At 39.3% G+C, this 18,022-nt stretch overlaps 1 protein-coding gene across 2 annotated transcripts in view; it reads right to left on the bottom strand.

Annotated features, from left to right (window-relative positions):
• Window positions 1-8,641: 8,641 nt before the first annotated feature.
• The window catches only part of hoga1 (4-hydroxy-2-oxoglutarate aldolase 1), a 40,882-nt gene continuing 31,501 nt past the window's right edge, over window positions 8,642-18,022 (bottom strand). Inside the window, exons 6-7 of one of the 2 annotated variants that reach the window (XM_028460155.1) lie at window positions 10,166-10,299; window positions 8,642-8,986 (exon numbers count right to left, since the gene is read on the bottom strand). In XM_028460155.1, coding sequence (XP_028315956.1) covers window positions 8,837-8,986; window positions 10,166-10,299 — 284 coding nt within the window. In that variant the 3' untranslated portion in view covers window positions 8,642-8,836. The other variant, XM_028460162.1, reaches the window with a different exon arrangement.

Below are 18,022 nucleotides of genomic sequence, written 5' to 3'. Positions count from 1 at the left end.
GAATTATTAAAAAGTTACATCTACATGGTCATGCATAGGTAATGACAGAACCAGACCCAATCGTGGAGACTTTAAGGAATAAAAAAGATTATACCATTGTCTCAATTCTTAGCGTAAGTAGTTTGTGACCTTACACATTCTGAAGTTGTGAAAAGTTGCAGGCCACAGGTTTCCATGCAACACCAATACCCCGTTGGCACAAAATTGTAATGAATCCTATTTGATATTTAAATCCATTTGAGTGCGTTAAACCTAATTTAATGATCAGGTGTTTTTCTTCATTTACTCAAATGGTTTAATCGCAATAATCTCCACAAACGTAGAGGTGCTATACAGGGCAGGAAACAAGTTTAATTTCCTTCTGATCCACTCAAGAGACACAACAAACTCGTTATATCGTGCGATTATGCGTGAATTAGCCAGATCTCCTGAGTCTTGCGATTCCCGCTGTCCATGCTCAGCCGCAACGGCTGGTGAGTATTGACAGACAGTGGAGCACAGAGACGTTTCACAGTGGAGCCATTATTTATCCAGTGGTAATCTGGTGGAAAAGGTGGAGTCAGTAGAAAAAAATTGATTCATAGTTATCACGATTCATATCGATTCTCTGAAAATTGAATTGCATACTTTTTTTAAACAGCTGTAGCAAAACCATTATAAAGTTAATTTTCATAATACTGCCCCTTTAAGGAATGATTTGTTACATAAGATAACGATAGGAGACATTATCTACAACAGAAATGAGCAACTTTTATCACAGAAAAATGGGCCACAAAAAAGCCATTTTGTACGTTTTTTGTTGTTTTGTACCAGTTTATTATTGCTGTTTTGTGGATTTTTGGTATTTTCTACATCTCTCTCATTTTGTGCGTTTTTGTTTGTGACATTTTGAGTATCTCATCAGACCTCCTGCAGGGCTGAATGATTACATTCTCATTACATTTTGGTGTGTTGGTGGAGCCTCTGTAATATGCAACACAGTGAATATCAAGGAACATAAAATGATCATAAATTGATCATCCTATATCATTCAAAATTTCCAACAAAAAAAACATACAGTTTTTTGCCAAAGACTTCGAATTCTCTTTTGACACTGAAGATATCACCCCTATTATAATGTAAGAAATTAGAAGTGCAGTGCACATTGTATATGGGTAAAATGATTGATGTGAAAACTCAAACACTTTTGACGGTAACAGCCTTAAAAGCAGAAAACTGGCATCCATACAGCTCTCCTAGCTGCGTCGCTAAGGTACAAAGTCTCCACCACATGAGAGAGTAAATGTAAAAAAGACCCCACCAAAGCATCTTTTTCATCATCCAGAAAGGGTTCCTGAAATAATGTCAAGCTAAGAAAGGTGCTAATTGGACTCAAGAAAAAATAAAAAGGAGACTATGTGCTGAAAAAGCTGAAGCGTTCACTGCCAATCATTGGTTACCTGCTACACTGGGCTTTCATTAGGGTAAGTATATGGGTTTTGAACCTCTCACTTCAGAGTGCCCTTTATTTCTGCTGCTGAAACCAGACTGTGGCCCACAGCTCGACTACTGATGTAGGCTACTCTAAAGGCTCCAAAACAAGTGTTGTAAATAAAAACAGAAGCTATAACCTTCTTTAATATATACAGTATATAACAAACAAACGCCACAAAGCATTACTGTGATGTAAAAAGTCAGTATTTTTCTGAATAAATCTAAAATAAAAATAAAAATCTAATGAAAAATGGCTATTTAGGGGCCAGGCACCCCAAGCTGCCAGAAACTATTGTTATTGTGCATGTTCTTTTTTCCTCTTCTTCGTCTGGGGAAATCCTACTTCCCATGCACAAAAAAATCACCAAATTCTGCACAACAATCCAGTCCCGTGCCCAGAGCTTAAGGCAGGATGCGGCACCTCCCAGATTTTGACCGGCACTTATTTGATTGGATCCAGCACCTCATTCTTTTTATTTATTTTTCTTATTTTCTTCCAGCACCCTATTTGCTTTTAGGTGTTTTGATTAAATTTTGAAGTACTATGTTTGGGCAGCTGCAACTTTTATTGAGTTGAAATCACTGGAAATTTCATTGTAAGCACAAAACTGTATATAATATATAATATAAAAACTAAGCGCAAGTGAGGAAGAGTGGGAAAAGAAAGGCCACAGCGTCGCCCACGCTACGTCTAAAATATGATTTTCCACAAAAATTGTGTCTTGTCAGCTTGGAAGATGGAAAAAATGGCTAAAAAAGGCAGTTGGATTTAAATAGTTTTTTTTAAGCCAATAAGTGAAGCTAAGCCTCGGCTAAAGAAGTCTGAGGTTGTTTCTGTGGAAATCGCGGAAAAGAACAGCAGCACAGCAGTGGTTAGTTTGACGAGTAGCAGCACCTGTAGCGATGTCCAACAGACAGGACACGGGAGGAGAACTATCCAGGGGACATGAAGTGCACTCAGGGACAGAGAGAAGAGGACACAACGGTCAAAGTTCTACTTTGGACATTGAGACAAGGAAGTTAGGACAAAGGCTCAGTTTAAAGCCAAGATGAGCTGCTACTGTTGTCGTATGAAAAACAAAGATTATTATTATTCTGGATACAGTGGAAACAGAAAATATAAAAATTGTTATATTGTGAACATATTTATATTGTAGGGAAGATATTATATACATAAATGTAATTGGAGTCTAAAGCCACAAAAATATAAATACATAAAAAAAATATGAAACCTCTTTACAGTTATTTGGGTCATTCTGCGACTTGCGGCGATGACGCGCTGGTGACGACATACTCCAAGATGGCGGCGGCCGGGACTACAGCCGACACTATTTAATAAGAGCCTTAAAAGACATGGATATAATGACAAGAGGGGATGGACGGAGGCATAAACATGCGGACTTTCATATGGACACACGGACTTATTAAACACACACGGACCTCAGTAAACACGGTAAACAGAACAGGCTTCACCGGACGGTAGGCACAAGGACCCGGAGGCGGAGTAAATGCATCCCCGTACTGCATTCACAGGCTGAAATAACACCAAGTTTATCATTTTACCTGTTATTAGAGCTACTGTCTTTACCAGGGAACAACTATTTTATTCCTGTTGAGTGTTTTCCAGAGTTTTATTGGGCTTTTTACCGGTGATTAGTTCCTATCTCTCTTCTTTTTTTTTTTTTTTTCCTGTGTGGTCCACAAAGTGGAGCAGCACAGCCGGGGACCCACCCCGCGGCACCCCACGAACCATGCCGGCCGCACGGAGCACGGCGGGACTTCCCACCCCACAGGCGCAGCCAGGCACCTGCCACATCCATTATCTCTCTTCTGCTCCAACGTCCGAAACCGCGTGTTATTGTTGAGCTGCTGATTCAAAACTACAATCAAAATAAAGTTCTCATGTGTGGTGTTCTGTGTTATAGTCATAAACATGCAGACTTTCACACGGACCTTGCTAAACGGAACAGGCTTCATCGACTGGCAGGCACATCACAGGCTGTAATATCACCAGGTTAACATTTTACCTGTTGTTAGAGCTACTATCTTTACCAGGGAGCAACTATTTATTCATGGGGATTGTTTTCCGGAGTTTTACTGGGCTTTTTACCGGTGATTAGTTAATATCTCCATTCCGCTCCGCGGTCCAAACTGAAACCGGAACCAGGCACGCACAGACACACACAGCAGTCGTGTTCTGAACGCATCTTATACAAACCCCGCATAAACAAACAGACCAAGCCGCGGAAACAAACTAGTACGGGCATTTAGGAACCAAAAAAAATCAAAATGCAAACATCTTCGTAACGGTTCTGGAACTGGTTCCTATTTGGAACCGGTTCTTGGTGCCCAACCCTACTGATCAGTCCATCCTAGTGTACCAGACTAGGGATCGACCATATGGGTTTTTTTTGGGCCGATGCCGATACCGATTTTTTTCCATCAGCCTGAGCTGATGACCGATACGGACTGCCGATTTTCTTGAGCTGATACTACTTGTGCTCCCTCAAGTTACATCATAAAAATTACGCTATGATGATGATAAATGGTACATGTCTCAATTAAAAAAAAGTATCATTTATTGAAATTAACAAAGGTGAGGTGGAATGACACCAAGTAAAAAATATTTAACAAAAAATAAAAACAGGTGATGTAGAACAAGAGCAAGTAAAAAATGGAGTGAGACATCTCATGAAAAATTATGAAAGATAACTGTTTGTCCTTGTCCTGAAAATAGCTTTGACAAAAGTTGACCTGACTGAAGATATATTTTATTAACAGGATTATTGAGTATAAATAATATAATTATAGTATTAAACAAAAAGAAACCATGAATAATAGTCCATTCCGACACAATCCCAGAACATAAAATAACGTGATGTCAGATGGGCATTAAACAACAAACTGTTCAAGTTTCTGTTCTAAATAACATCAACATTAACAAGAATAAATATTCAAACAAGTAGTAAACTGCTTCTCAAAGTTAAAAAACTTCTCAGCGCAGTGCTGAGAGAAGCAGAGAGAGAGGGAAACACACATACACGCCAAACCTCCAGCCAGCTGCTCGTTAACTATAACTGCGACACAACACGTAGACCCACGGAACAGATAAGTTAAATAGTTAAAAGATCCTTTAAAAGTTTAAAACCTGCCTGGGATTTTAGAGCTTGCTTCACGCTCTGCTAGTGGGGGGCGGGGCACTGCACTCTGCTCTGTGCAGCCTCTGTCTCCAGCAACGGGAGTAGCCGCTCTGTTAATGAAGTGAATTGGCGAACGCAGCAGCGATATACGTAAAACATGGAAAAATGAGCCGGTCGATGAATTGGTCGATCACTATTCCAGACTACTTGAGCCGCGAGCTACTGATCAGTCCATCCGAGTGTTCCAGACTAGTCAAGCAGCATACCAGTGATCTGTCCATCTTAGTGTCCCAGACTAGTTGAGCCACGAACCATAATCAGTCCATCCGAGTGTTCCAAATTAGTTGAGCCGTGAACTATTGATCAGTCCATCCGGGTGTTCCAGACTAGTTGAGCCGCAATCAATCAGGAACCGCCAGCCCCAACATCAAGACACCTGAAACAGAAAAGAGAGTGGAGGGCGAGGAGAAGGCACAGACTGCAGGCAAAACATGATATACTCGTTCCTAATATTAATATTAAACATCATGCGGCCACCCTCCATGCTCTGAAATGCTACTTACAGATGAGATTTTTTCTTGTAATGGGCACACATAGTGATCTCAGCGATCACTACAGAGGGGATGCTTGTCCACTTTAATTATCGCAGCTATACGGTGTACGCTTTAGTAGGTTTCGAAGGTAACGGTGTCTCGTAATGGCCTGAGGTGACCATGTACGTGTAATGGTCTGTGATTGTGACCAAAACAACAAGACCATATCTGTTTTAGGTTATTGCTATTATAAGATATACGCTTTAGCAAATAAGTAGGTTTTGAGTTTATTTTTAAAGGTGGAGAGAGTAGCAGCCTCCCATACAAAGATTGGGACTTGGTTCCAAAGGCGAGGAGCCTGGTAGCTGAACACTCTGCCTCCTGTTCTACTTCTGGACACTTTAGGAACTTCAAAATGACCAGCAGACTGAGAGCGCAGTGTTCTGCCCGGACAATAGGGCACTAACAGATCTCTAAGATACACAGGAGTTTGATCATGTAGTGCTTTGTAGGTTCACAGGAGGATTTTAAACTCTTTTCTAGATTTTACAGGAAACCAATGAAGGGAAGCCAATACTGGAGAAATATGAGCTCTTCTGTTCTACCTGTTGGTATTCTAGCTGCAGCATTCTGAATTAACTGGAGACTTTTTAGTGAGTTCTAGGAAGTTACAATAATCCAATCTAGATGTAACATGGATTCGTTTTTCAGCATCACTCTGGGCCAAGATATTCCTGAGTTTAGAGATATTACGGAAGTGGAAGAAGGCTGTCCTTGTTATTTGTTTAATATCAGAGTTGAAAGTTAAGTCAGTTTCAAAGATAACGCCTCAGTAAAAGTTTGTAAATAATTTTGTATTTGTGGGTTTTTGTGTTTTTAAAGTTTAGTGTCCTTTGTGGCTAAATTCGCTGTGATTTTGCGCTGTCCTTGGTGCTGAAACCTGACAGATTTGACAGTTGTCACTCTGAGTGAGAGACGCATGTGCTCAGTAACGGCCATTTGTCTGTGCTTCTTTAAAGATGCAGTCTGCAACTCTTATAAAAGTGACTTTTTGTCATATTTACTAAAGCTGTCACCATGTAAGGACAGCTTTACCTCAAACTAGTAGTTTGTGTGAAAAAAACAGGCTATTTGAGTCCCCCTGCTGCTCCTGCAGCCTTTGGCAGATTGCCAGAATGCACCACGACCAAGCAAAAAGAACCAATCAGAGCCAGGATTGTGTTTGATAGACTGTCTGAAAGCTGTTGCTGACAGGCCCCGCCCCTTTCCCAGAGCTAGAGCGCCATCTTTTTTACAGTGTATGGTCTGGAGAAGTAGAAGATGGAATTGGTGACTTTTCTGCTTGAAAGGTAATTACTGATTTATATTATGTTTGATTTGTAATTGTTACACTATAAATCTGTAGTGCATGTGTTCATGCGTGCGCAGTAGCCTCCATTTGGCTGCTGTAAGTGACACTAAGTTGTTGCTGCTGCTGCTGAGGTGTGTGCACATAGAGAGAGAGAAGCACTACAGTAACATGCTTTTAACAGAGCATGTTATATTACTGTGATGTTGCTGTTGGACTAACGTTAGCTTGTTAGCTCATCTGAGGGAGGGACTTTAGAGAGTTTGGAGGGAGGGCAAGAAAGCAGCGGGGAGGGAGGGGGAGAGAGGGATCTGAGAGTCGGAAAAAGCGCTTTAAACATTTTTTTTATTTCGTAACATTTTTATCTCTCTCTTACTACTGGAATAACACGCGGCTGGTTTTCCAGGACTTGATGATTTACAAATGAAGCACTGCCCATGCCAGATTTCCTCTGCTGCAGAAACAGGCCAATAGTCTTAATGGTAGCGCTACAACAAGCCTTACAACCATATGTGCTACAGATTTGCACCTTTCACCACAATGTAGCCCCCAAATGGAGAAACTTTGGTACTTTTAAGCCTATTGCAAATTATGAAGTCCATTACTCTGTTTTTGTAGAAAAACACAAAAACAAAACACAAACTTAATAAATCTATATATGACCTCCCACAACTTTTGCTCAATTCAATTGATATTCAAACCGTCTACAGCACATCTTCAGACTGTCTTACACAAACAATCACACAGATTTTGGATTTATTGAAAATTAAGCCAACAGTAAAATAAAATGTCTGACTGTAAACATATACCGGTATTTACAAATTACTACAAATACTTACCATTTTCATTATTATGTTAGATATTTTCACATATGGAGCAAAAATCATTGTTAAAAACAAATTACCAGCATTTCCATGCTCTAGACGTGTATTTTCAGATTTACTGATATTGACTGCCGTTTGAAATCTGCCCTTTTACACAAACAGCTGCTGTCTTGTTTTGCTTGGTCCTGACCATTGCTGCACAGAAGCTACAATTTACACTATGCTGTACTAGCTCAGCTATTTATGACACAGGTTGTTTAGAAAAAAAAAAAAAAAATCAGGTTATATATATAGTTTTTCACTACAGGATGGTGAACTTGGTGATATTGTTCAATAAAGTCCCAAACAAACAGGAAACAACGTGTAGTATATGGACCAGGGTTTGGGTCAATTACAATTGTAATCGCGTGACTGATAACTAATTGTAATTTTAAAAATATGTTGCTGTTGTAATCAGAATTTAATTGTTGTTGACTTCAGATAATTCACTTTGTACTTGTAATTGGCATGAAACTTCTATAAAAACTGTCATTTACAATTGAGTTAAACTTAAACCTGTGTAACCATGTTATAGTTCTATGGCTCACACATACGTAGTTAACAATTATTAAAATAAGTTTCATATAGTGTAAACTTTTTCCACTACTTGTCACTTCCCTTTAGGATCCATTTACCATTTCAAAAAATTGGAAATCTAGGGTTATACTGACAGAAAAAAGGCTCAGACGCCCACACCAAAAACATTAATACCAATATTTTAATTGATTAGAAAGCCTGACAAGGTAACCAAGTGAAAAATAATAATTGTAATTTTAGTTTTAATTGGAAAAAGGCCAGTCATCATAATCACAATTTAATTATAATTGAACATGGATAATTACAGTATGAATGTAGTGTGTGAGTGAGTGTTGGTGGTGGTCGGAGGGGCCAATGGCGCACTTTGGTAGCCTCGCTTCCGTCAGTCTGCCCCAGGGCAGCTGTGGCTACAACAGTAGCTTACCACCACTAAGTGTGGAGTGAAAGAATAATCCCTTAATTCTGTAAAGCGACTTTGAGTGTCCAAAAAAGTGCTATATCAAATTGATGCAATATTAGATGTAATTGTAATTGAAAAATGTATTTGACTCCAACCCTGATATGGATCATTCATATTTTTTTGTTTATTTCATTATAATAACATTTTCCTAGAACATTGCATGTCCCCGAGTGTCTTTATCCTTGACAAGATGCTGGAAAATGTGAATTTTGTTTTGAGGTTAATAAAGTATATATTTAACTCATCTGTGCTTAGGATGGAAAAATGGAAATAAAGACACAAAAAAGCACATTTTTGAAGCTTTTTATTTTCATATGCTTAGTTAGCCCTAAACCTAGCATTTATAGGTGAATAACTGAGATATTCTCCTTCAAAGACACATTTTCTTGATAATTGCTTTTCCAAGTTCCTACTTAAACAGATAAAAGGTTCATGGTTGCAGTGAAAAGCACCTTCCCTCCCACGTCCACCACGATGTCACCTCACAGCCACCCGTTGGAGGAGAAGTCCCGCCTCAGCTGCTGCGTCTCGGCCTCTGTGAGTGGCTGAAGAGGTGATCGGCAGGCACCGCCATGGAAACCGAACCACTCCATCGCCTGCTTGAGAGCAGGAACTCCCAACTTTCTGGTCACCTAGCAACACAGAGCTCCAATCAATGTCCACACAGCGCCAACCCTTCAAACATGTGCGCTGCGTCGCACAAGGTTTTAAGGGTAATGACACTCAGATTTATGATTGATATTTGTCTGCAGAGCTACGTCTGCTCTGTGCACTCAGCAGTGTGTAGGTGGTGCTGCGGTAGGGCCACACTGTAGGGCCAGTGACATTTAACAACGGGCAGGTTTGTTGGCTGAAGCAAGGTCTACAACAACTTAGCTGGGTTCAACAGCGCACAACACTGATATTTTCATTTGTGGTGTCACGGATGTCATTTAGTGTCTGCTGTTAGAAACTTCAACTTGAAATACACAAGTAAACTCTAGCTTCCATTTAATTTAACTGATTTGTTTTTTTATGGAGCGCATGGCGGATTAGTGGTTAGCATGTCCGCCTCACAACAAGAAGGTCCTGTGTTCAATCCTGGGGTAGACACTTGGGTCCTTTCCCTGTGGAGTTTGCCTATGCAGCGTGGATTTCCTCCAGGTACTCTGACATCCTCTCATAATCCAAAAAAATGACTGTTAGGTTGATTGGAGTCTCTCGATTGTCAATAGGAGTGAATGGGTGTGTGAGCGATTCTTTCTTTGTGTTGCCTACAATGGACTGGTGCCCTGTCCAGGGTGTCCCCCCATCTGATGCCCGTAGGTACCAGCAAACCCCCATAATCCTGAAAACAGGAACAAGCGGGTCAGAACATGGATGGATGGTTTTTTATGCAATAAAAGATTATATTATCCATTCAGCTGAATAACACTACATTATTTAAGGTAATTCGATTTTTTTTTTTAAATCTGTTATAATATTATAACCACCTGCCAAATGTTATTTAGGTTGTTCTTTTGTGTGGTAACTGAAAGCAAGGACTCCGCAGCAGATCATAACTTGTAGATTTTGAGGCAAATTGTCCATCATATCCAAAAGATGCTGAATTATTTTTTAGAAAATCTGAAGGCCAAGCACTTCAAACTAGTTACTGTAGTTTTAGGATCTACGGTAGTTTTTTAAAACCTCTAAAAAGTCGTTCCCAGAGTAACACTGTCACACTTTTATGTTGCTGGCTCTTAGAACTGTGTTGAACCTTCAGTCTGGCATCATTTGTGAGAGTTTGAGTGAGTAATGAAGATGAGCAGCGAGCAGCAGATGGTACTCACGGCAGTATTGGGCTCGATGAGGCGCTGTTGCAAGACTCTGGCTTCTTTCCAACACCCAGAAACACACAGGCGCTCCAAGTCACACAGCTCCTGGCCGAGCACATTGGCCAGCGCACACACACCACCCACAGCACCTACACACACACAGCTATCATCACTGAGCTGTTCAGGTATCTGTGGAGGCAAGACCATGGTATCCCATTCAGGTCTCTAATTGAGGTCATGGTAACAGTTTAGTGCAATATACAGCTTAAATGAGTAATGCTCACTTGATAAAGTCATAGGCTGTGTTTGAAATGTCATACTAACGTACTATCCATACTAAGTATGACGTCAAAATGAGTTTGTAGTGCGTTCACCTATGCAAAGATTGACTATGCGAGAAATACCAGGATGTATACTATATCAAGACATTTCTGAAGTATGCATGGTGGGCATACTAGTAACACTCAACCGTCCCATGATGCATTGCAAGTGGAATATAAAATTGTCCTGGGACTGGCTCCAAGTCAAAAATTAAACATTCTCTTTTCGAAACAAAAGCATCTCTTCTCGTCTTTCAGTTGTTTTTTTAACGCTTTTTTCAATAGAGCTCTTGTTTTGAAGGTAACAGGAAGTTTGGTAAGTAGCACAATGGTGGGTCTCCGAAAATCTCCAAAATGTTGGCATGAAATTTGTTTCCTTGAGTTTTATGGTCACTTTCTCGCTTAAAATGATTTGGAACTGTAGGAAACTGTGGCTGCTTCAATGTTCCACAAGAGCACCAATAACAACTTAATATATGTATAGAAATATATTATAGAAATAGATTAAAGGAAATTTGAATAAATGCACTACAATCAACAACTTGACGTCACATGCAGCCAAACATGGCTGCTCCCCGTGGATTGTATTTTAACGTATATAATTGTGCAAACAATTTTACAATAAATGTGCACACATTTTGCTTGATAGTGCTTAAAAATGGGACGACAAATCATGCAACAAGATATTGCGATATTAAAATGTCATAAGATGTATTGTCAAGGGTATGAGTGGTATCTCATAAATATAATCGGTATCACAAGCCCATTATCCATCGTATCATGAACTCAATGTATCATCTATTGGTACTAAATTAAACACTTTTGGCCAAATTGCAGCATTTTAAACTTGGCATCTTGATGTGGTTTAACACAATTGTACCTCAATTGAAAAGTACTTAATTTGTACTTCTAATTTACAGATTTCCAAAATGTATTTTAAGACCTATTGTCATCATTGAAGCATAAGCAGTGCTCTACATTCACATGTTGGCCTCTTTTTTTGTCTGAAACCATTAGCAATGCACTGTTTGAGCTTCAAATCAGACATCATGATTGTCACATTTTGAAGCAAAGTATAGATTCAACGTCTGCACCATGTGTGACTCAGAGGTAAGACGGTACAGAAATAGTTTGGTCCATATGAGAAAAGGCCTGGTGCCTACATGTGATGCAGCTTTTGACGGTTCCTCTTGCAAAATGATGGATTCTGATCAAGAAAACAAAGCTGTCGACACATACCTGAAATCAAACCTTCAAACCTTTATCTGAGCCATCGGTCACAAACCCATCGCTGTCACTGACTGACTTGTGTTGTCTTGTTGACTCAGTGACGAGCACACAGCATTTCTGTTCCCAAGCCATCCATCACCACTGGTTCTGTATTTCAGAGGTGGCAGCCTCGCTTTCTCACTCTCTATCCTGCTCTTTCCTCTCTCGTCAGCTCCGAAGGCAGCCACACTCTGTTTATTTACAGCCCTACATTTTCATAGTCACCAACCTATAACCTCTAAGTGCAACATCTCATTGTCTGTGAAAAAGAAAATCAAATAGGGATGTGTCAGTCTTCAAAGAACCGCCTCTTTAGCAGAGGGGAGGGGCTTCATCATGGGCCATTGGTGCCATGGGCCGACCCATTTTAAACAAGGCCCACTTAGGTGCTGTTCATCCAATAACCAGTGCAAGGAAAGCCTTCATCAAAGGCTATTCAGCCAATCAGCGGCTTGCACTCCACCCACAGGCTGCATCGCCACAAGGAAGTCGCTGTCTCCATGCTGCATTCAATGCAACCCAGAACTCCTGTTCAATTGACCGGGGGTCGCCACCTGGAGTCGGGGGTCCTTCCTCTAAAATCCTTCGTCTAACGTCCCACAACAACAATTATATTATTGTATGTACTGTATGTGAGGCCTGCAGTAATACCTGCACCTGATCAAGTCATGATCCTTTTATGATAGTGGCTCACATTACTAGCTGCTAATCAGCCATTGAAAGAGGCTGTTTACTAAGAAACTATTGACTAGCCAGGTGAGAGAAAAGTTGTCATTCCTTATTCCTTAGTCCATAAGGATAAAAATGGATTCTGTTACTAGTCTGTGGGCCAGTATTAGTTTGATAATTCCATAATCCTTCTTTGCTGAAATCAAGCAGCAGAAATTATGTGACAATGAGCAAATTCTACTGATGGATTTATCAGTAAAAATAATTTACTACATGTTACTGTTTTTAAAACAGGGTGTTTTTCAAAAAGTACAAAAGTTCAGTGTGTACCTACTTGTCCAGGGGCAGTGTTGGTGAGTAACGGGGTTATGTAATCACATTAAAAATTACGAGTAACTGTAATCCGTTAGTTACAGTTTAAATGGTTAGTAATCAGATTACAGGTACATTGTTGAAATCAATGGATTACATAATGATTCTTCTCTGTTTCATGGATTTATTCACTCTCAACATGGCAACGCGATGCGTTTCCCAGAAGCCCAAATGTAAATTCGGTCACTCAGTCTATTGATGTCATAAAACAAGCAGCGAGAGAGAGACGTGGAACCAGAGGCAGAGCTGGAGCCCCAATCGGTAAGAATGTGTTTCTTGTGTGGTCCCTGCAGCACAGAGCACATAGGATGAGAGGACGGCTCTATAAAAACCTCCTACCTCTGAAAATACTTTCCGCTGAAGAGTGACAAAGTTTGACAAACGTTCAGGCTAAATTTCAATCAGCACACGGGCTGATCACAGTTATCAAGCTAACGTTAGCTTCTCTTCTATGTTGGATACCGATGTAATGATGTCAGGGAAGAGAATAATTTATCTAAGAAGAGTTAGTTCAGCTAACTGAAGAGATGGCGGTGTGTGTGTGTGTATTTTATTGGTGTGAAAAGGTGTTTTTATTGGAGGTGTTTTTAAATCTAATGATTCCATGGGTGCTCCGTTTGTATGATTAAGTAGTTTTAGTTTTAATTTGTGTTCAGTAACAGGAGGATACCACACATTTCTCTCATTCTACAGTTCACTTTTCAATTAAAACGTGATGTCTGAACATATTATTAGAGCCAAACTGTAATTCTGATAAATTATTTATCATTTGTTTGTTCTTTTGTATAGTTGCCATAGTTTAATGTGATTGTTAATCACATTGATTATAAATAAATATTATTGCTTCTGCCTGTTAGACTGTTTATTCTCCATACATGTGTAATTTTTAAACTAAATAATGTTTGGAAATGCCACACATTGATTCCAGAGCTCATTGGTTTGTTTTCAGTGTGATTTGCTTTCTTTGATTAATCCGGAGGAGATACTTTGTTCTTTAGCAGAGTTCAGGTGCTTGTCTCTCAGTGTGAACATCTCACCGGCATTTAAACCAATACCTAGTTATACGGAGGATGTTTTTCAGATAAATATCAAATACACACAATATTATTAAAGACGGTGTTTTGACCTTGTAGATTGATTTTTTGCTTAAGTTACAACAGTGTAGTCGGCAAGGATAACAGTCAGTTAACAACATCCCTAATCTCTATCTGCTTATTAATGTGCAGTTAGTTACAGATAGCCTACTGTCTACAGTTAGTGCTAGACTACTGTCTATGTTTCCTTACAAACCAGGTCCTCCATGATGTGGTAACATACATTTAAAACAGATGATTATAATGAGTAAATGTTATTACTGTGAAGTGTAATGTCACCATCAGCACCGAGGATGTTATATTCACAATAGTCCTCTTGATTCTTTTCAATGCTGCATTCATACACTTAAAAAATCCAATTTAATGTGGAAGTAATCCAAATGATCAGATTACAGTGCTCATCTTAAGTAATGTAATGGATTATGTTACAAATTACATTTCTGATCATGTAATCTGTAACAGATTACATTTTGAAAGTAACCTTTCCAACACTGTCCAGGGACCACTACTGTACTACAGTACTGAAGCTACACAACAACTCATTTCAAAAAGATATACAGTACACCAGACATTAGCACTTCTGCCTCCCATATGCAAAGATACCAGGTAGTCCATGGACCTTTCTGTGGGGGAGTTAGCATGTTCTCCCGGTGTTTGCTTTGGGGTTTCTTCTTGTACAATGGTTTCCTCCCACAATCCCCCAAAAAATGCACGTTTGATTAGTTTCTATAAAAGGTAAACCAGAATAGTGTGTCTGCCTGTTTCTGTGCTGGTTCTATGACAGAATGGAGGTTCGTGCAGCGAGTAACAGTCCATGGACCTGTTGATGGCTGGGATAGGCAAATAAAAAAAACTTAATAAAGATCAAAGTACACAAATATAGTTGTTCAATAATATAGTTCAATTTAAGCAACAATGTGTTGACACCAGGTTTGGTGTGAATTACATTTTTATATTCCAATTACGTCTTCAATAATCCATGTTCAATTACAGCTCAATTAAGATTACTTTGACCAGTTTTATTTCCAATTAAAATTAAAAATACAATTATTGTTTTCCCCCTGGAAGTCAATTACAATTATGTTCCTAATAACTAAAGGTAAATTACAATTAATCACAATTATTAATCCTTTAATAAATCCCACAAAACTTAACCTTCCTCTTGTGTTAGCCTTCTGGTAGCATCTCTTATGATAACGGGTCAGTTTTGACCCTAAATCAGCTGTAAAATACACTAAAAAATAAAATCTATCACCGAATTCATTTTTAATCTCTTGGTTACATTGTTATGCTTCCTTATCCATGAAAATATTGGTATCAATATTTATGGTGTGGGTGTTTTTTGTGTCTGTGTACCCCTTCTTTTAATTTTTTTTTTACATTTTTATGGTAAAACTAACAGGTAAACTTGACATGAAACATATTATAATTGTTTCCAGAGTAGGCCTTTGTGTAGGCCAGAGAACATTGTTCCCAAGTTGTAAATTACAGTTTCTAGAGAATTTCCATGCTAATTACAAAGTCAATTATCTGAACTCAATTACAAATCAATTATGATTACAAAAGCAACATGTTTTTTCAATTACAATTACAATTACAATTATGTCATAAATGTAATTCATTATCAATTATGCAATGGCAATTATAATTGACCCCAACCCTCACTGACAATGAGTTCTGTTCAACTGCCAATATATAACAAGCATGAAGACGGATTGAGTCACTCGCACACACAAAACCACTCACTTCACTTGCATCTATTAGTTATGGAGATGAGAAAATGTCAGGGATCAAAGATCAGTGTGTGTGTGTGTGTGTGTGTGTGTGTGTCACCATGTTTGACGAGACTAGTAGTGGCAGAACATGACTCATTAGGTTCTTGAGCATCGCACTGATGCCTTTTCCCAGATGTGTTATCTAATCTTGAGTGTAGCGCAAACGTGGCTGAAATACCAAGGAGATCTCTCTCTCTCTCTCTCGCACACACACACACACACACACACACACACACACACACACACACACACACACACACACACACACACACACACACACACACACACACACACACACACACACACACACACACACACACACACACACACACACACACACACACACACACACACACACACACACACACACACACACACACACACACACACACACACACACACACACACACACACACACACACACACACACACACACACACACACAGGTATTCAACAGAAAAGGCTGATGATGCAGGACAGTCATTACCATCTATGGGCTGGGAATCAAACCTCACTTCGTATCTCTTTTGGCCGCCTGGTGAAAGGAATTGATTATGATCCCAGCCCTGGTATTAATTTGTAAAGTGTAGAGTACGTATGAAACAATAAGACACCCTGGGCGTCAATCAGCACTTGTAGGAAACCCTGACAATTTAAAAATTTCAAAATTACAATAATAAGCTACAATAGCTAATGGAAATGTAGTTTATCCTATTTCGTTGATTTATTTAGTTTTAATAAATCCTGCTATATCTTATTTTGCTGTATTTAATTTAATTTAATACAATATCATATTGTTGGACTTTGTGTGAATATTTCAGCTAACAGCATTCTTACTTGAACATGAAAAAAAAAATATATTTGAATAGATTGTTTGCAAACCTCGATGTCTGTTCACAAGTTTGTTCAAAATGATCAATGTCACTGTGCCTCACACATGACACCACCCTATTTAAATGAACATTTTGCTCATTCAACGTGGAGAGGTGAGCGCACAGAAGCACAAAATGACATTTGAAAAGTTTAATTGGAGGTGGGTGGACTTCTCTGTCTGCTCCACAAACATTCAAAAATGTGGATAACAAAATAAACAAATAATTTTTTGTTTTGTTTTTTAAAACAACTTTAAAAACGAATTATATTTTTTCCCCCTAACTTAATGTTGGTGCTCAACCACGTCATGTAACTTTGCTCTAATCAGTCCATGAAAAACAGGCAGCTTTGGACAGAAACCGTCCTATTGATCGGTTGATGCCATTGATCTGAGTTAATGCAGCAACACAGTCTGTCAATCAGTCTGGACCATTTGAAGATAATCTACTGAGCATCATCCAGCAGGTCTGAGCTCCTGATTTGCACTTATCACGCGTACACTAATTTGTGAACATCGTTCCATCACTGCATAAATTACGCAGCTGATGCTAGCCGGACGCTCCTGACATCGACGTAACACGAGAGTTTTACGAGATGAAGACACAGGAGCTAACTGGAGGGTCATCCATGGAGCTCTGCGCCCAGCGACCCTATGTACCGCAGCCACACGAGCACCGCCTCGAGTGTCCAGCTTTTTCTCTCCCATGAGCATTTTTTTATTCAGTGGCTGTTAATATTGACTATTGTTTAATTGAAATTTTATTATACTTTTTTTTCATTTCCGATGCGTTTTGTGTCAACATTTAGCCATTATCTCTGCCTGTGATTTTGCACCTGTCTGTGGGTCGTACTATTTTCAGTGCAGAAAACATTCACCGCAAACTATTCCAGATTTAGGGCTCTATTCTCCCGTCTGGACTAAAGCACTTCTCTCCTATACGTATTCTCTGGTCCAGGCTGCTGACACACTCATCGCGCGTAAGAAGCCAAAAAGGCGCGTATGTGTGAGTGAAGGAAAGTAGGCGGCGATGTCATTTTTTCTAGAAATCACAGAACATGGAGTTTTCCCAACGCTTGTAAATGTCATTGAAATTTGTGAAAATTATAAAGTTCAGTTTTAATTTGAAACGCCTTCATTGATAAACAATGTAACAGGTTGATTTGATCAGATCATTGATCAGATTTTTGCAGTGCGAGGATCGGCCGCATTATTCTGTCCAAGTCAAAGTCAAAATCTCTCTCCTTGATCATCATCATCATCATCATCGCTGTAAAGCGTGATTGAGTTAGATGCGCTGGAAATATGAGGAAATAACGCGACCTCAGAGAGTCCTGCTTTAATTCAGAGGGATGTTTGCAGTGAAACAGAACTATTGGCTTCCATAACACGCAGTTATAAATATAAATAGTTTAAAACAACCTGAGCTGAGCCTCATCAAAATATGTGTGGGAACCGTTTGTGGTCCATCCTCATTCGCATTTGACAACTTGTTTCACTCT

The sequence above is a fragment of the Gouania willdenowi genome, chromosome 1 (assembly GCF_900634775.1).
Source record: "Gouania willdenowi chromosome 1, fGouWil2.1, whole genome shotgun sequence".
Classification (NCBI taxonomy): domain Eukaryota; kingdom Metazoa; phylum Chordata; class Actinopteri; order Blenniiformes; family Gobiesocidae; genus Gouania; species Gouania willdenowi.
The sequence above is the reverse complement of the archived record's forward strand: the minus strand, read 5'-3'. Positions and strand labels throughout refer to the sequence as shown.